The 21,075-nt window shown below is 35.9% G+C and overlaps 1 protein-coding gene across 1 annotated transcript in view; it reads right to left on the bottom strand.

The window, feature by feature from the left end:
- The window catches only part of ADGRL3 (adhesion G protein-coupled receptor L3), a 471,329-nt gene that overhangs the window by 94,571 nt on the left and 355,683 nt on the right, over window positions 1-21,075 (bottom strand). Inside the window, exons 11-14 of the mRNA XM_036253182.1 lie at window positions 17,134-17,317; window positions 16,112-16,234; window positions 10,772-10,980; window positions 9,920-10,096 (exon numbers count right to left, since the gene is read on the bottom strand). Coding sequence (XP_036109075.1) covers window positions 9,920-10,096; window positions 10,772-10,980; window positions 16,112-16,234; window positions 17,134-17,317 — 693 coding nt within the window. The remainder of the gene's footprint in view (window positions 1-9,919; window positions 10,097-10,771; window positions 10,981-16,111; window positions 16,235-17,133; window positions 17,318-21,075) is intronic.

Raw genomic sequence — 21,075 nt, 5'->3', positions numbered from 1 at the left:
TTTTAATGAAACTTCAGAAGACATAAAGCAAAGTTCTGTTGATACCTTGGTAAGCTATAAAGTAGACTTTGCTCACTTATCTGCATATTCAACAGATAGTGCAAATATCAACATTGGAAAATTTCATTCAGCCTATAAACTTCTTAAGAAAATGAACAGTTCATCTTATAGACAAGACTGCTAAAAATGAAGATAATTTGCTTACCTTCCATAATGAGGTCTACTAATGAAAGTTTGGGGTCACTTTTCAATTTCCATAAAATGTGCAGAAGTGCTTAATAGGCTTTTTAACTTTCTAGAAATGGGAGGAGACAGCCGCCTAAGACAGGCGCCTACATGATTGGTGTCATTGTCTGGCCCCATAGAAAAATGTAAAAATATTGGCCTTCTATAAAATCATATTTTCAAATATGAGACAAGGAGATTTTATTTCTCTAATCTTGAAATATATGACAGATGAGAAAGAAGAAACAGATTACAGTAAAATAAATGTATATGATGATTCTCTAAAACTGTGATAAGCTTTCAACAGACTACAAGGAACCTGGATAAAGATGAACTGACTCTACTTGAGATGCATGGAGTTCTGTGTAGGTTCAGGACAAAAACTCACACAGAGAAAATATAACGTATTTTTGGGATTTAAGACTATTTCCAAAATATATCACTAGAAAAGAATAGTCAGTAGGACTTTCTCATTTCTTTATTAAAACTGTAACTTATTTAAAATTCAATATGGATTTCATCATGCAAAATTCCCTTAGGGCTTTAAAAACACTATCCTTGATAGTATTTTACCTTATGTTAACATCCAATATATTTGGAAGTGTTTAAAAATTATGAACATTTTGGATATTGACAGCCAATATGATCAATTCACAGATGGAAAAAAAAAAAAAAAAAGAAGTGATTACAAACAGCTGGTCAATCAGAACAAGCCAATATATACAAAGTGGATGGCCATTTTTTTTTTTTTTAATTTCTAACACTGTGAACATTGTAATCATGTTTTCTGATTTGTACAAGCCTAATACTACGAACTGTCACTATTAAGTAGTAATAATACATGTGCATAACTACTTAATACATATTAAATATGCTTTTGATCTGGTGCTATTCCCCAGTTGGCTCTCTAGAAAGTTGATCATCCCAACTGAAGGCCAAATACTCCATGTGCTAAACAACTTCACTAACAGTGGAGAGAACCATAGATCCTCTTCTTTATTACCTTTTGTGACCCAATTATACTAAGCTTCTTAGAAATGGACAGGCTTTCATGGGTAAAAAATTCTTCACCGTTTGCATACAATAACTAAACCTAGCATCTTTGTTAAAACAAAGTTTGCTAGGGATCATTTAGCAAACTTGTTGATTATCAGGCAAAATAGGTAACTTCTCCAAATAAAACTTTGGTGATGTTCAGAATATTTATTTGATAGCTAACAGGGGTCAGGTACTGAATAAAATAGAATGTAAATAAATATACATACACACATGTACACAAACGTGTGTACACATATCCCATTTTTACTCCATTTCTACTTGGTTTTCCTCACTAAAGCAATTTCAGGCAAACAGAAAAATAAGTAGTTATTAGGTTTTCATTTTTCCATTCTCTTGAATGAATTTATTACATTTTAAACAGAATGGGAGGTCTTCCAGATAAAAACCCTGGAAACTATTATCTCACAGGTCTAAAGACAATAGGTAGGAGCCAACATTACATTTTACAAAATTAACACCTTAAAATGTCCACAGTTCCATGAACTGGACTTTTTTTTTTAATTATTTTTTTTAATCCTCACCTGAGGACATTTTTCCATTTTTTGTTCAGGTAGAGTGGGAAGGAGGGAGAGGAACAGAGAGAGAGAGAAACATCGATGTGAAAGGAACACATCGAGTGGCTGCCACCCGCACAACCGACCAGGGCCTGAGACAAACTGCAAGCGAGGTACGTGCCCTTAGTGGGAACCGAACCCGGGTCTCTCAGGACTGCAGGCCGACGCTCTAACCGCTGTGCCAAACCGGCCAGGGCTACAAGAATTTGTTTTTTTTTTTTTTTGTGGTATGTGCCCCTAGCGGAAACTGAACCCAGGACTCTCTGGACCGCAGGCCGACGCTCAACCGCTGAGCCAAACTGGCCAGGGCTGGACTTTTAAATTATCAAGTAACCGACCATAGAAATTTTTTCATAACAATGCTTACACTGCAAGAATACTCAAAGGAAATTGGCAGTCTCCTGTATTGTTTATGACAACATAGGAAAGGGGGTTTAGTTCAGTCATATTTTTGTTCAGATGCTTTAAAAATATTATTTATATAAGTTGACCTTCCTGCCTGTCTTAGAAGTCACATAAATAACTTTTGGAAAATCTAGCCTAATTCCTCTAGAGTACAGTAGTTTTCTAGTTGTATCACTTTATTCACTAGACACAGCAGAATGAAACAGGCCAGGAAAAACAAGAACAGTCACTGCCTACTATTCAATGTTTAAAAATGAGGGAAGGGGGGCCAAAATGTTGTGACCGGAAACAAATAGAATATTGTTAGTAAACACAACAACTTAGTAACAATTTTGTTCTTACTAAGAACAGTATAAGCATTTGAGAATATTTTTAGAACATTCAGATGGAAAAGCTTTAATACTGGTTTCACTTGATTAGTTGATTATACTTTCTTAAGCATGGGTAAATGGGATGAGTAGAGCCATAAAAACATAATTTCAGTTGTTAGCGCTAAAAATCATCTCATTAATTAGGAAGCAACGCAATCAATGAAAAAAGACTATGTACACTTCATACCGACTTATGATTGTTATCTCTCTCTGGCCGGGGCTATGATTGTACTTTAAAACGAATCTGGTGATGCTGACACTGTAGGAATTTACAGTGTCTATGTAACTGACATTTTAAAGAGGTGGGAAGTTATATATAGTTGTATTTTGTGCTAAATCTGTTATTTGACAATTTCATTGTGAGGAATAAGTCTTACTTTGAAAAACAAGGCAAAACATTAGCCTAAATTTCTCTCTTTCAGAAAAATCTTAAGTGGATAGAAGTAGATAAATGATTATTTATTATTAAAAACTCATTGAAAAGTGTTGGCCTTAACAGCTAACTTCCCCACAGCCCTCCAGGTTCAAGAGCTCAAGGGCTTTGGGACAGTGAAGGAAATAATGAATATGAAAAATCTTATTTTAAAAAAAGTTTATAATTCTTCATATAATTTTGTTATTCAATTCCTAAAATAATCCTGAGATAATGTTAGAAAAAATTTTAATAGTGTCCTCTAACCAATTAATAATGGAAAGAGGGAGTTCAGATAATTTGCCTAAGAAAAAGAAGCAATTACTTCTTCTCAAACACAGATGCAAAGAATATCCTTCTCTCTATCATCAGGTAGGTTACCTTTTTATTCTTCCTCCCTGCCCTGTACAGAGATAAGTGGAGGGGAGAATCCACAGAACTTTTCTCTTCTCCCTTTAATAATTTCCCCTACTCAGAGCAATGTATTGGAAATGAAACAAAAGAGACTGTAGGCAACTGGATCCTTTGTAGGATGGGGGAAGTAATACAGTGGCAGTATACTTCATTTCTTGTTATCTGTTCAAAAGAGCACCAGGATTTGAGGTTTTGTGGCCCTCAGGGAGCCAGGGCAGTGGAAAGAAAATCCTCCTACTATACCCATTCATATTTTGAATTACCTGTCCTATGCTCATCGCTCACAAGTGGCATAAAATTCTAAAAACTCTCCCTCTACATATTAAAAGATATGTGTTTACAAGTATTTGGTACAGAGGGAGGTTGGGGGCTGGTGAAGAAGGTGGTAGATGTCATTTTTCTATTAAGTAAAGGGGATATATTACTTCCTGGCAGTCTGGGCAAACATTTAAACAACTCTAGAAGGTTTTAAATTGCTACAGACTTAGTTCTAGGTGTGTAGGACTCCAGGATAAATATGCAAATGTCTCAGAGAACTTAAAATTCAGAGGGGCTAAAATACATAAAGATAAACTTTCTTGGAAAATACATATTTCTCAGTGTAAAAATTAATTCAAACTTTTAGGAAGTATATATACATATCATTTGGATGATGGGCATGGTTGCATTTCCTTTTTAATAAATGAATATCAAATTGGTAGATGTAAAGCATTGAACATATTACATGTGAATATGACAGATCATACTGTTCCTTTGCTCAAAACTCTGCTGTGGAGTTGCCATTGCACTGAAGTAAAACGTACACCCAGCCCGGCGATGTGGCTCAGTGGTTGAGCGACCACCCATGCACCAAGAGGTCCCTGGCAGAGCACATGCCCAGGTTGTGTTCCCAATCTCCAGTGGGGGACATGCAGGAGGCAGCCAATTGATATTCTCTCTCATTGATATTTCTCTCTCTCTCTCCCTCTCCCTTCCTCTCTCTAAAAATTAATAAAGAAAAAAAAATTAAAATCCACACCCAAAGTCCTTCTGATGACCTATAAAGCTTTCTGCTCTACGTCGGCCTGCGGTCCTGAGAGACCCGGGTTCGGTTCCCGCTAAGGGCATGTACCTCGGTTGCAGTTTGTCCCCGGCCCTGGTTGGTTGTGCGGTGGCAGCCACTCGATGTGTTCCTTTCACATCGATGTTTCTCTCTCTCTCTGTTCCTCTCTCTCCCTCCCACTCTACCTGAACAAAAAATGGAAAAATGTCCTCAGGTGAGGATAAAAAAAAAAGCTTTCTGCTCTAGACCCTCCGACTTTTTCTGCTAACATCCTTTCTCTCTTACTATTTCCATTCAAACTACACTGTTCTCCTTGCAGTTCCTCAAAAACATAGGATCACCCCTGGTTCGGGTCTTGTTTTTGTTCCATATTCCTAAAAGATTCTTTCACCAGATGATCTGCAAGGCTGATTCTCTCTCTTCTCTCTGAATTTAGAGTCTAAAGGAAGAGGTAAACAGTAAAATGACACACTATCAAATAAATAATCTCAAATTTTAATAAATCTGTGAAGGAACTATATCATTATACTATTCAATGAGGAAATCTGAGAATAATTCTTGGTTTGTTCTACAAGGCTGTCAATTTTTAAATGTAAAGTTAATTTGAGATCATTAATATAACAAAATCTGACATTTTAAAAAACCATTTTATTTTTATGGAATATTCCATATTTGGAGGGTATTCAACTTTCCAGTTATCTAATTTTGTTCCCCTAAATAAATACACAGTTTAAAGCATTATATATCAGTTATGATGTTTAATCTCTACCTCTACCTCAATTCCATCACACTGTAGATGGCAAAATATAAAATTAGCAATAAATATTTAGGAATGGACGTGTACACCTTTAGCATCACACACTAAACATTTAATTTTCATTAATAAAATCATTTCTTAAGCTCAAAGTAACATTTCTTTTTCGACTTTCAAGAATAAAAAATATTTTCTTTTGAAAAATAAGTACTTTCTTTCATATATAAATTCAAAACCTTACAATGTAGAACTACCTCATGTTTTCTTCTTGCCTAGAAAAAGTCTAGCTATACAACTTTTGATATACTGAATCTGTGGTATGAATTTAAAATTTTCCAAATTGTCACTGATTTGAACAATACTAAGTTAAGAAAGAAATATAATGATTTTAAGTAGCAAAATCAATGCCTACACTTGGACAGGCATGAAGTTGGGTTGGGGGCAATAAGATATACTGAGCTAAACAAAGAGAGAGAGAGAAAAGTGTAAGCATCAAACTAAAGAAAGTGAAGCCTTTTAAAGATAAAGATCCATGTCAAGTTAAACTGACAGGACAGCGTAGGGAGACTTTCATTTTATTATCTCCCAAAGAATTATAATTTGAGTGGAGGAAAAAACAATAGGTGATATAAATTGTCAGATCTTTTGTAAAGCATTTATTTATAGCACTCTACAAAACCATGGTAGAAATATTAGTTAGTCAACTAGTTTGAAACATATGCTCCTATAGACTAAAATACTCCTCCTACCAATGGCATTCACAACAAAAATTACCGGTAAGAGAAGAAATACAAGTTTCAATGTAGTGTATTTAACAATTTGCTTAACAACAGACAAATAAACCTGTAGATATTCCCAATAATGGAAAGACTTTAAAATACCATAAATACTATCTCAGTTTAGTATAAAATCACATTATCCAAATATCTATAATGAGTACTTTTCTGTCTAAAAGAGAAGACAATTGTGTGTTTCCTTAGACAACAGAAGTAGGGAGCACTCAGAAGTCATTAACCAAGTGTTGCTCCCTTGGGTAGAAGCACCCCCTGCCTTTTTCATCTGCCTAAACTGCCCTCACTATAAAATCTCTCTCAGCACTGCATCCAAAAGAGGTCTCACCACTTTCCTGCCTTGATAAACTGTAAGTTCACTGAGGCCAGGGCCTTGGTTTGCCTTCCTCCCACAGCCTTTGTGGGATGTGGTCATCTGAAACTGTAAAAAGGATGGAAAGGGAAAGCCTGACACTAGAGCAAAGAATTGAAGGAGATGAGAAACCTGGCTGGCCCTGTGGCTCTTTGCAGGGAAGGAGAGGGAGACTTTCCGGTCTGACTAGAACTCACCTGATGAGTCTGTGGAAAGACAGCGAGGCTGGTGTGGCAGAAGACAAGTGAGTAAGGGGAAGAGTAGTAGGAAAGGAAGGCAAGAGATGGTAATGCAGCCAGGATTTGGGTTTTGCTCTGAGATAAGAAGTCCCTCAGATTAGATCAAAGGTATTAACTACCTGATTTGCATTACAAAGGGGTTATAGAATTGCTTTTGAGAATGAATCCAAGGAGAGACACAGTCTGACTCACATTTTAAGAGTATCCTTCTAGTCCTTCTGGTGTGGCTCAGGGGTGGAGTACAGACCCATGCACCAAGAAGTCATGGGTTTGATTCCTGGTCAGGGCACATGCCCAGGTTGTGGGCCTGATCCCCAGTGGGGAGGCATGAAGGAGGAGGCCAATTGATGTTCTCCCTCTTTCTCCCTCTCCCTTCTTCACTCTCTAAAAGCAATAAAGGGGAGAAAAAAGAGCATCCTTCTGGCCATTATACTGAGAATACTTAGGAGGAAAGAAAGGAGATCAATTAAGGGGCTGTAACTAAAAATTAGAGAGATTATAGTGACTTGAATCTAGGTGGTAGTGATGAAGATGCTGAGAAGTTGTCAGATGCTGGATCTGGCAGGATATGCTCATAAGACTGGGTGTAAGGACTGGGTGTGAGCATGAATAGAAAAAGAAAATCAGAGATTTGGTTTGGGGCTAAGGTACCTGGAAGAAAGAAATGACTCAGATGGGAGAATACCAAAAATGTAACTCTAGAACTGTAAAACTTACTAGAACTCTGGGTAGATGTATCAAGTCAGCAGTTGAATCTGTGAGTCTGTAGTTAAGAAATGGAGACAGAAGTCTGGGAATCAAGAGATGATGTTTAGAACCGTATGACCACATGAGATCACCTAGGTCAGTGGTTCTCAACCCGTGGGTTGTGACCCTTTTGGGGGTTGAATGATCCTTTCACAGTGGTCGCCTAAGACATAACAGTAGCAAAATTACAGTTGTGAAATAGCAACAAAAATAATGTTATGGTTGGGGGTCACCACAACATGAGGAACTGTATTAAACTGTTACGGTATTAGGAAGGTTGAGAACCACTGACTTAGGGAGAAAGAACGCACAGTGCCTAGACTACACCTAGAATTACACTCAGGGCCAGAACAACTATGAGATGTCATGGAGATGAAGAGGAACCAGCAAAGGAAGCTAAGAAGGACCATTTGCTAAAGAAGGAAAGAAACAAGAGAGAATGGTGTACCTAAGGTAAAGTTAAGAAAATGTTGCCAGAATGTGGTAAATGCAAATTGTCCATAAGTTACCTTACTAAATACACCCAATTCATCCTTTGGAACAGGGTACTTTTTGGAAAAGCTCTCTCTGAGCAGTCTTGCCTTAGATAGATCGTCCTCCTGTTGACCTCAATTATAATACTTAACAAGGTTATGACTGCAGCTTCACCACTCTTCATGAGTTCCCTTAGGGCCAGAAGCTTCCCTACAATGTAAAACTAGAAATATCTCTAGCAGACGGGAGGGGGAAGTAATGTTTATTGAGGACCTACTATGTAGCAGGGAACTTGTTAATATGTTTACTTGGGTATTCAATAAATCTTAATAAAGGAATGAAGGAAGTGCTGAATGAACAAACAGAAGAGATCACACAGATGATAGATAAGGGCAATTCAGTACATAGAGTGAAGACCCATGCATCAGGGAAACAACTCAAGATTACTTAGCTACCTCTTGCTCTTTTTCCAAGACTGTCAACCACATTCTCCAATAGAATTTTGTTTCAGTTACAGATCTACCTGCAGAATTAAAATGTGACAACTGCAAACATAAATAACAGCTCCATTTGGCTACTCTATTTCTCACTATGCATGAATAAATTAGCGGTGTTTTAGAGATTAGTCTAATGAAGGTTTGGTTAGTGTGTAATTATTGGACTTCTAGGTATAATCAATCTGCTTGCTTTCAGTTTTTCAAGTGTCAAAATCATGTTGTGAAATCAAAATGGGACAGACTTAGGTAATCACAAGAGTATGTAATACAAGAAATCCAGGACATACATACTGTGTGACTGACTGCTAAAGGAAAATATTGATTTTCATCTATTATATCTCTTGTTGACACACAATAATGGTCACAGTCAGAATTCTTGTATAATAGATTGGGTAGATGTCATGAATGAACTGAGCAAAATGATATTTTGTTGTTGCTTCAAATGTGATCCATTTATTCTGAGTTTGAATTTATTCCCTAAGCTAGAAAATGGAATCCTAGGTTCATACTAACACATTCCAAGTTTAAATCTAACATTTGTTAGTGCAGCCAAATTGCTAAGCTAGATCAATTTGTGATGCTCTGACAGAATGTGTTTGCAGTCCTTTAAAGACCAAAATTTGAACTGCGCTGACACAGCTAAGGCAATTTACTCTTCAGGTATCACTAGGCTTGCATTTGCTCTCCCTCTGGGATACTTATACCAACTTTAAATTCAACAGTGTCAAAGAAAATTTTGGATGAAACTATTTGGATCAATGACAACAGGTAGATAAACCTTTGCTAGAGTTTTCCCTTTTTAAAACGTGTTAGACAGTAATACATTCTCTATATTTATTGACACCAGGGAGATGAGAAGAGAACTCACAAGTATATAATTTCTCGTTAGCAACTCATCTATCAATCTCTATAACCACGTTAATCAGCACTTTGTATTTTTGTCCTAAGTACATCTGAAATCTAAAGCCTCTTCACACCAACCACGAAAGCCAGAGCCGTGCTGGGAAAAGATCGATGAAGCCACATTAGTGATGTTTCCGACTTTGGAAACTACTGACCATATGGATTTTTCTTTAGGATAGTGTCTTCTTGAATGGACAAAACACATTACGTTATGTTAGAATTGCTAAGCTCTTTGCATTACTATGCATTGTGCCCTGTGCTTAATAGCTGCTTTCCCAAGAATCATTTTGACAGAATTTAAACCGAGGCACAGCTCCTTAGTCTTCAACATACCAGATCCCACTTACTAATCTCATCACACTGGCTTTTGATCCTGGGGCCCTATCTTGCCCTGTTCATGAGATCTGACACGTATCCGTACAATGTAAAAGAAAGGGAGACTAAGGGAAATTTCATAAGCAAACTTTGATTTTATGAACTACGTTGATAATAGGAAAAAAAAAGAGTTCTTTGAATCATCTAGGTAGAAGGATATGAGTTTACCACCAGAGAGTCCCTGAGCAGAATTACGTGGAACTGGAAAAACTCGGAGGGGAGCAGTGAGAGGGGCCTGTCCAGTCGGGACTTCTTATAGTTACTGTCCTGGTTGTAAGCATTTCACTCTATGGTATATATCTTACCTTAACTTCCACATGAGCCATCAGTACTGCAAAATTGGTCAGGTGGTTACAAGAGCACGTAGTATGTGTCTTATTTGTTGTCAGGAGCCGACAACCTTGAGTTGACCAATAACCCGTCATTGTGCGCTTGGAATAGCTCCAAAATGAACAGTTGGGGTTGAAATTTTCCTCAGATTGCTACAGGGGGGTGGGAAATCAATAACACCAAGAACTACATTATGATCATGTAAATTAAGTAGACATTTTCTTTACATCAACACAACCTCATACTCTGTTACAATTCCTGTGGAGATCCCTACCAGTGCTTTCCTATGAAGTGGGACTAATGAAGTCTAAGCAATTTTGTTGCGATCTATTCCCCCTGATTAGGAGTAAGTTTACTGAGACCAATGTCTCAGAATTATATCAATGAATTTCAAAATAAAGTATATTGCAGAGTAGAAAAAAACTGTTCTAATGAACTTGCAAAAGGATGGTCTTTAGAAATCTTTGTTCTATTTACAATACAATCTTAGCATAACAAAAATATATCTACATGCAAAGACGTAATTACTTGCAATATCCCATGTGAAGCCATGGCCAGTTTTACTGAACATATTGCTAGCTCTTTTTAATTATGGAGAAGCATTTACAAAATCTATTTAGGAATGTTTTTTATCATAAGCAATGTACATACATATTCGAGAAATATTTTCTTTCCTCATTAAAAAAAATTACCACTATCATATAATAGATTCTGAATTGCTATATATCAAATTTTAAAAAATTAAAACAAAATTAATACATTTTGTATTCATGCTATAACAAATACAGATACTTTGGACAACTACACTTAAGATGCCATTTTTTTACCTTAATATGTTTAACAGTGAATACCACAGGATCAGCCAAGTAAACCTTATTACTGAATTCTTTGTTTATTGCTGCTGTAATAACAGGGGAATTGACGATCACAGAGTGATTGGTGGACAGAGCTTCTGTTCCCAACTTCATGCTGGCATTCTCCGTGGACAAATAAGGACCCAAGTTGTTATATAATACAAAGGCCACTCTGATCTCTCCTAAAATAAATACAAATGTGAATTATGAATTGGGGAGAAACTCTGATTACTTTACATGTTCCACTTAAATTAGATAGTTCTAATTAGATTGTAATAAAATCTGTATAATGTATACTCACAACAAAAGTTAAGCATTCACTTTAACCAAAGTGCCAAGTCATTCATTAAGAAAGGAAAAATCAAAAGATGCTGAAACAAGTACATACAAGAATTCAAAGAAATGAACCTCAATCCCTACCTCACTCCATACTCAGAACTTAATTCAAGATGAATCAGGGACATAAATATGCAAAGTAGAACCATAAACCTTCTAGAACAAAATATAGAATATCTTTGTGATCTTGGGGAAGGTAAGGATGACTTGGTTAAGACCCCAAAAACACTAATCATAAAAGAAAAAAATGGCAAACTGATTTTAATCAAAATTGAAAATTTATGCCTATCAAAATACAACATTAAGAAAATGAATAGGCAAGCCACCCACTAGAAAAAAACATATATGTATATATGACATGAATACATAAAGCATATCTGCTAATCAATAGCAAAAGAATAAATACCACACTGAAATGGAAAAATATATGCATAGAAATGTTAGAAATAAATATATAATACACTAAGAGATGTGAATAATTATCAACATCATTATTAATGAGGGAAATAATTAAAATCATATCAAGATACTATTTCATACCCACTAGAATCTCTAAAATAAAAGACTGTCTACACTAATGTTGATAAGAATGTGGAACGATTGGAAGTCTTCAGGCTGCATACTGCTGGAAGAAGTATAAAATGGATCAACTATTTAGACAAAATGTTTGGCAGTTTCTTATAAAGTTAAACATATATCTACCCTTCCTAGAGAGGTGAAAACATAAATTCACAAAGGAAAAAATAAAATGTCTGTAGCATCCTTATTCACAGTAGCACCAAACTGGAAACAACTCAAACACTTGTCAATAGGAGTATAAATTATGGAATATTAATATAATGGAATATACTATGCATCGGTAAAGAACAAACACTGATAAATGGAGCATTATGATTGAATTCCAAAAATACTGAGTTAGAGAATACAGACAGAAAAGAGTCTACACAGTATGATTTCAGTTATATAAAATCTAAAAACAGACAAAAGTTGTCTATACAAATAGTGATGAAAAGAAAGTAGTTTCATCAGGCAAGGCAGGGGGTGAGCAGAATGGAAAGAGGCACCAGGGAATTTTCTGGGTAACAGAAGAGATTCGTGTCTTATGAGATATTCCAGAGGATAAGTATGAATGTCAAATTCATCAAGCTAAACACTGAAGGTTATGTGAATTATATTACATGTAAATTATATCTCAGTTGCAATAAAAAATAAGTACAAAGATTCAAAAATTTTAGCTGTTTTAAAACTTAATTATGATCTTTAAAGGTTCTATCTTCATGCATCCTTCCACCTTATTTTTTCTTTTGACAACCTCTTACAGATAATCCTCTGTAAAAGTAATCATCATTTTCTAAAAAAAAAAATTTCTTTATTGATTTTTGAGACAGAAGAAGGGAGAGAGAGAGAGAGAGAGAGAGAGAGAGAGAGAGATGGAAACATCGATGGGAGAGAACAGTGACTGGCCACCTCCTGCACGCCCCCCACTGGGGATCAGGCCTACAACCTGGGCATGTGTCCTGACCAGGAATCAAACCGGCGACCTCTTGGTGCATGGGTCAACGCTCAATCACTGAGCCACACTGTCCAGGCCAGTAATCATCTTTTAACCTGGTTTCTGTTTTTCATATTTCCATTCTTGAAAGAAGTCAAACCTTCCATTATGAACTCATATCAGTCCAACAAGAGACGGTGCTGCCCTGACTACTAAGGGTATTAAGATAAGGAAGTCACAGTCTTTGTCCCTTGAACCTTAAAGTGGGACTAAAGACAACTAAATTTAATATATTTTTTGAGGAGGGAGAGCACCGCTCAACATCTAAACTGTTCTTCTATATTTGGGAAATCCCTTACTCTTAGGGATTAGAGACACAAAACTGACATACACTCGCTTTCCCAGCCTGCCTCGCAAAGAGGTTGCTCTGGACCCCTCAGCTAGATGCATAGATCAGAGGCACTAGCCTCAGACTCTGGATGGGGATTTGGTGGCAGGAGGAAGCAGGAGGCGGAGCAGCAGCCTGACTGGCAGCAGTGACAAGGCATAGCAATGGTTCTGTCCATGGTACAGGTGCTCCCAGCCTCCAGGCTTTCGTATGGTTTTGAGCCTGATTCTCCAGCCCTCTCAGGGATTCTGTGAGGTGTCGATTACCCTTGTAGTAATTCCCTGAGGCATCTATTATAACAAGAGCTACATAAAGGAAAAGGACATTCTTAAACTCCCAATGCACATCTGTTAACAGCACACAGCAAACAATACTTCCTGGGCTCTTACAACATAGAATTTAATGTTAGTTCTTTCCTTCTAGATTTAATACCAAAAAAAAAAAAAAAGCTGATTTTTAGAAAACTAAACTTAAGAACATTTATGTATTTTTCTTGTTGATGGTCACAAGTTTTATTTAGTTGGTTTAAAATTGGCTAATAATTCATACCAATTTCCACTTGTGGGATGGTGTCATGTTGCCATCAGACTTTGTTTTACCAGTGCATTTAGTCACATATAATTGTTACAATTCTCCACTCCTAAATTAATGCTTAAATGTGACCGAAACATACACATACATACACTACATTGATTTGGTAAATAAAATAAATGAGCACAAAAAATAATACGACTAACAGACCTACTGCAATATTGATTAATGTTGTTACTGAAAGTTCACATACTTATTTGATAAACCTTTAATGAGTGTATCCATGTCCCAGACACTAGGGTTATATCAGTGAACAAAATTAGAAAAAGTCTCTGATCCCATGGAGCTCACTTCCTACAGAGAGTCAGACAATAATAATAATAGTAATATTTTTATATAATGGTAAATGAATAAATGCTGTGAAGAAGCACTGGTATAATGTGGCTACTGGGAAAAGTGATTTATCTTTAGGGAGATAGGGAAGACTTTCCAACTTTCTAAACAGGTAAGATTTATACTGAGTAGTCAATGATAAGAAGGTTCTATATAAAGAATTGTAAAAACTGCCTGCCAGGAAGGAAGAAAAAAAAAGTGCAAAAAGCTGATGCAGAAACACTCTTGGTGTGGTCAAAGAACAGAATCAAAACAAGACTAGGGAACCCTTGTGCAATGCTAGTGGGCATGTAAATTTGTGCAGCCATTATGGAAAGCAATAGGGGGTCCCTGAAAAAGTTAAAAACATAACTAGTATATGATCCAACAACTTCACTTCTGGGTATTTATCTGAAGGAAAGAAAAACATTAAGCCAAAAAGATTTTTGCACCTGGCCTCCATGTTCCCTGAAGCATATTATACAAGAGCCAAGATCTGGAAATAACCTAAGCATTCATGGACACACAAATGAATAAAGAAAATGTGGTATATATTGTATATACACAATGCAATATTATTCAACCAAAGCAAAGGAAATCTTGTTATTTGTGATAACATGGCTGAATCTTAAGGGCATTACGCTAAGTGAAATAAAGCAGTCAGAGAAAAGCAAATAATGTATGAGCTGACTTATACGCAAAATCTTTGGGGAAAAAAAAAACTCATAGAACTGACTGATGGTTCCCAGAAGTAGAGGGTGGGGAAGAGAATAGAACAAAAAAAATGGGTGAAGGGGAGCAAAAGGTACAGTATGGTGACTGTGGTTAATAATACTGTATTGCATATTTGGAAGTTACTAAGAGAGTAAATCTTAAAACTTTTAAAAAGAAATTATAACTGTGTGTTGACAGATATTAACAAGACTTTTTTGTGTTGTTCATTTTTCAAAATGTACAAATATTAGATTATTATATTGTACACCTGAAACTAGTACACTGTTATATGTCAATCATGTCTCAATAAAAACAGAGAATTGAGACTAGCCTGTCTGGATCACAGTACATGCGGAAGATCGGTGTGAAGTGGGGCACGTGAGGCAGGGAGGAAGTGGACCAGGTAACATGTGGTAGGGCTAGTGAAGTAATTTGATTTCATTCTAAATATGTAGACAAACAAGCAGGATTTATGTTTCAGGAAGAACTTCTATCAACAGGATATGCTGTTAGGGGGCAATCGCGAAAGGAGGGAAACCAGTTAGGAAGCTAATACAGGAATCTGATTTTGTTCTGTACAAAATCTTATTGCTGCCTCAAAATTCACATTGTCAAATTAACAGCATAATAAAGATTTAGAACTTCAGTTTCATACGATTTTCAACACTTACAAAGAATTTTGTTCTGGTGACAACAACTATAATTTGTTTTTCTTGATATTATTTAATAGGCTACTAAAAAAAAAAATTATTTATCCTGTAATATGAAACATTAGCTTTGAGTTGGTTGCTATGATTTGGGGTCGTCTTACTATCACCAACAAGTTAAAGTTCTCACTTCCTTGGTCAAAAATAATCTTTAAATTAATATTAGTGAGGCTTGAGATATACTTTCTCCATGAGATTACTTATTTAATTTTAATTACATTCAGTAAATTTAACCCAGTATTAAACTGACCTATATCTACCAGTTCCATTCCTCCAAAGCATCTCCTTACATTAAATTTTCTGTATGCTTTGTGAAAGAAAAACATAGAAATGCCCCCAAAAAGAAGTGAATAAGGAACAAAAATACAATTTTAAAATTACAAGTACAATTTTCATTAAAAATTTTAGAAACCAAATCTGACAAGTCAGTAAGGGTTATTCCTTTCAGAGCAAAAAAAAAAAAAAAAAAGATTATCTGGATTTTACTCTTTATTAATTTCCCTCATATTCAAATTTCTGACATTTTACTGAACTGAAAAGTAACAAAACAATTTCCAAATCTGAGAAATTTCCAAATTTGCAGAACAAATATCACTGCTATAGTGTTGGTACAGGAGACAGAAAGAGCATGAAGAACAGAAGAGAACAGAGGAGTCAGAGAGCAGATGACTTGGACATCAGGTTTTGAACAGACATTAAAATTCCAAGCCAAGAAGCAATGTACCGATGACAAGTTAAATTCTATCAAGCTTAACAAATAGACTTTAACCTACCATTTCGGCCATTTTGCTTTAAAGTATTTGCAGAAAGTTGGATAGTGCTTCCATGACCCATGGTTTCGGGAAATTTTAAGTCTTCCAAGTTTCCTTCTGTGCTCAGCCTTGCAACTTCCAACTCTGTTGATGGCAAAGAGATATCAGCACTTACCGAGAAATATTGCAAAGCTGTGTAATTTCCTAAATCATTGAAATGGTTTTGAAATCAAAATACTGAAATTGATATTCTATTTGTCATGTTTTATAGTAGTTTAATCTTTTATTTGAAAGTATCTTTAGAATAATAAGGTTTTTTTTCAAAATAAAGCAAATAAAACTATGAAAATCAGGTAAATAAGAATTCCAACGTTATCAGTTATGAGGTCAAAAATTTAAAATCCATGCTCAAATCCTCATACTTTGACATTTATTTTCAAAATATTATTTTTATTTTATGAATTAGATATAAAATACTTTTATAATCTAGTGCTATGTTATTATCCCAATATTGATCTATCTTTAAATCTAATAAGTTTGAAACAGTTTTATCAAATCTTGTGAAATAAAACTGTCAGCTACATCCTTATATACAATAAAAATAGATTTACACTCTTTATGAGCCAGTAACACAATTATCAAAAATTGTTTTAACCCCTAACTTAAATGACTGATGTCTTTATGGTACATAATTCAGAGACACTCCTATTATAACTAAAGTGACCCATAAGCCCTACCGTAGGAGGATAACATTGTAAATAGTACGTAAAGTCAAATACACATTAAAAACAAACAAACAGAAAAATTAATGGACCACATGTCAGTGATCCCAGGCTAATACATCCGATATTAGAATGTCCTAAGGGGGATAACATACATGATTATGAGGACCCTTGTAAGCCAATGACAGATGCTATCCTCTTAAGTATAGAAAGAACAAGAGAGTATCATTCATCATATCTCGGCCACCATAGATACTTTTTCCTTTTCCCTATTCTGCTGCACAGGGTCTCTGGCCCCTCTGTATAACAAAGGCCACTCACGAATATTGTCTGTGTTCTCCCTGACAATGTCGGTCTTCAGAAGGTTATCAGCCAGCACAAAAGCACTCTCCTCCACGGTGTCAAGCAACATGGTGGCTGCACGGAGCTGATCGCTTGTCGTCAGGTCTCTCCACGCATTCAAGGCTTGTGGCTGAAGGAGGTTGTTAACGGTCTCGACCATTGCCTAGGAGAGGAGGGACACAACGACAGAGGTCTCCAGTGAACCCGCAGAGCTGTCAGAAGTCCAGGTGTACATGTTCCCCAGCAAGCAAAGATCAGAGGTGTGCCCGAGTTCAGTGTTGTCCCCGCCTCCCCTGTGACATGCCGCAGCAGAAGCATTCATTATTCTGTTCTGTAAAACCCGAGCTGAGACTTTGCGAGGCCAGGGGAAAACGTGCTTTTGTTTAGAAAGGACCACAAATCTAGCCATGCTTGTTTCTTAGAATCAACAGCAAGGCTTCAATAAGACTAGAATCACAGGTCTAAATCATTTGGCTGGTGAACTGTTGGCAAGTAATTTAAACCAACACTTTTATCATATCACCCCCAGAAAATATTTTTTTTTTCTATACATCACCATAAAACTAGATGGTCAACACAACAGAAATGCAAAGGATGCCTACAGATAGGACAGTACAGGGATTTGTTGCTTATAGGTTGAGGCCTCACTGAGCAAACCAATTTTTTTCTTAGCCAGCTAGTAAAATGTCAGAATGGAGACAGTATCAAAGCTTACATACTCCCAGGGGCTTTGGATGTGTTATGTGTGGGCAGAAACCTTCACACTGTTTACTGTTGGGGAGGGGAATAAACAGATGGAACTTGCTACGTATGGCCCTCAGGTGCTTTTCCTTAAAAAAACCAGCAGTAGGTACACTCACACACAGAGATAAAGCACCACATTTCACATTGCTTTATCCAAAAGAATCATCTCTGTAGTCATAAGTTGTATATTTCCTGTGGTTAGCTTTCTGCTCTACATTACAAAATAAAAACAGTTCTCCCAGTAAGGTCTTCTTAAGGTTTCATTCAAATACAGAGAATTGCAAAATAGAAAAATACAACATCTGAACTTTGAAAGTGATCCTCCCTGAACCCTTTGATTATGAAATACCCATCTTATCCAGAAATAAAGTTGAATAAACAGCCAACACAAGCACTTTGTAGGCAGCACGTAGGGGTTCTAAAACAGGACTCCCATGACTAACAAAGTAGTGGAGGGATCGGGAGAGACTGGAGAAAGAGACACTACACTGCAGTGTGTTCTTCTGGCTGGTGTTTTCATAGTAACCAAGGAACAACTGTTAAAAATTCAGCTTCATAATGAAACACCTTGGCTGCCAATTAACACCAGCTTCAAAAACTAATTTGCCTTTTGATAAAAGTTGCTTTTCTTGATATTTTTCCCAGCTATTCCAAGTTCTGGCTAAAAATCAATTTCACTGGACTTTTATGTAAAATAGCCCTCCTTGGAACTTGAGTACTTTGCATCGTTAAAAAAAGAAAAAATCTCTCACGAGTCTAACGAATAGGCATTTTCTCCTAGAGAGCTTAGCTCTGTCATTTGTTCTGAGTTTTACATTTGACCCAGAAGCCAGACAAAAGCATCTCTGGATCACACCAAACTGATCTGCTTTCCAGGAAGTTCTCTAATGCCAACAGGATATGCCAAAAATGTCGTGCCAGACAGAAAACAAACAAAAAGGTTAGGTATTTTCTAATGCCAAATAGAGAACACCAATCTCTTGAGTGTAAGGAAGTATTCTTTCTGGGATTCGATGATCCTCTGACTTCATTACAAATGCTCTGAAATCCCACATGCAGCAGGAATTACGTTCGTCCTTCATGGAGCAGCCATGTGAAAATTTGTCAATCATCTCACATTGATTCATTTTAATGTTATCCCAGGGAAAAGTGTTTGTGAGGATAACACAATACTCCTGTTCTGGCCTTTACTACTTCTAAATTTTTTAATTTAAAAATGAAAAAGGAGAAAAAATAAGACAAAGAAATGACAATGATCAACTCTGAAAATGTTCTGAATAGGAACCTTTTTATAAGAGACTGCTTTAGTTAAATTCCCCTGTCTTTGAATTCATAGCAAATGAATCAAATAAATAATAAATTATTAATTTATCTTAATTTTGCGACTGAAAATGTATAAGGGGCAATGCTTCTTCATAGTTATAAATTTTGAGTACATGTTCAACAATTGTAGAAGCTTTCCATTACAGTCCTCAATGTTTCCAAGTATATCATAGAAACAACAGACTTAAAATATGGCCCAAAACCTGAGTGGGTAATAACACAAATCTAACATTTATTCTCCTGTAAAGCACTTATGGTTGCTTGCATATAATTATAAGGAAATGTCAATACAAGGCTTGAGAGACAACATCCTGTAATGCCCCAATCAGAATATGGGCTTTGGAACCGTATCTGCTGAGTTTATATTCGGACACTACCACTTACAAGCTGTGTGGTGCTGGGTACGTTATTTAACTTCTCTGTACTTCATCTATAAATTGGCAAAAATAATATAATAATGTCTTGAAATTGACGTGAGCTTTGGCAAAAGTAATTCTTCTGCAATGCGATCCTCATAAATAGACCTTTACACAACTTAACTACTAAAGACTATACACTACACGAATCTTTGAGGAATAGGAGAATATGACAACATATGTATTTATTTTTAATTTTTTTCTTTATTGATTTTAGAGTGAGAATAAGGGAGAGGGAGAGAGAGATAGAAACATCATTGAAAGAGAACATCAACTGGCCGCCTCCTGCATGCCCCCAACTGGGGATTCGGTCCACAACCTGGGCATGTGCCCTGACCCGGAATCGAACTGGCAACTTCTTTGGTGAATGGGTCGATGCTCAATCACTGAGCCACACCAATTGGGCAACAACATATGTATTTAATAGTTTATTATGCATGTCAAAAGGCAGAAAAAACTAACCTGCTTACTACTAGTGAAACCCCACAATTCAGTCAATATTAATAATAATGTTATAATTAATACAAATTGTTTAAGCTTTCCAAAGCTTGCTGACATGTCCTTGTTACCAATTTAATGAAGACAAATTAAATATCCTCAATGATAAAAGGATATCTATTTTTTTCTTATAGATTTACGTGTTTATACACATTTAGCCACAAATGATTACCTCTCATCATAAAATGTTTTTGTCAAACAAGTTATTTACATTGTTTTCATAAGGTTAACATGATCTCTTTAAAAACAGGTTTATTTTCATTTTATTTGGTTATAAAGAAATGAGATAGCTATACATAGAACCAAGTTAAATGGGAAATGCGTAAAAAATTTGATTTAAGTGAGGTATTGGGACATCATGTTAATGCCCAACAGCTCTCACTGCTTTCTCTCTTCTGCTGTAAATATTTTTCTGATCTAAATTTATATTCTAAATTTGGAAGAAAATAAGATTGGTCCTGAATGTATCTTAAAGAAATGTATATTCTCAATGTGTTGATATGGGAAGGAAAAAGTCACCTAATGATTTTGACATGTACAGATTGAAATAGTCTAAAATTCTGAGAAGTAAATGTAATTAACAATGACCTTGCCAAAAACTAAATGCTAACTCACTTCATTATCTTTTCAAATTTTTATTTATTAATTGCTTTTAGAGATAGAGGAAAATAAGTTCTCTCTCTCTCTCTCTCTCTCTCTATATATATATATATGTATACGTATATATATACATATATATACATATATATATATATATATATATATATATATATATATAGCCAGTAACAACTTTTGTCATTATTCCAAGAGCATGTGCTTGAGAAATAGCTAGGATGCCTTAGCAAGAATACACAAAAGGGTCAATGGTGAGAAACGTGTCAATATCACTTTTTACCCAGAGGAGCTGTAAATCTCAAACTAGGTAAGCAGAATCACCTGG

This window comes from Molossus molossus, unplaced genomic scaffold, assembly GCF_014108415.1.
Source record: "Molossus molossus isolate mMolMol1 unplaced genomic scaffold, mMolMol1.p scaffold_m16_p_1, whole genome shotgun sequence".
In the NCBI taxonomy this organism is placed as follows: Eukaryota; Metazoa; Chordata; class Mammalia; order Chiroptera; family Molossidae; genus Molossus; species Molossus molossus.
The sequence above is the reverse complement of the archived record's forward strand: the minus strand, read 5'-3'. Positions and strand labels throughout refer to the sequence as shown.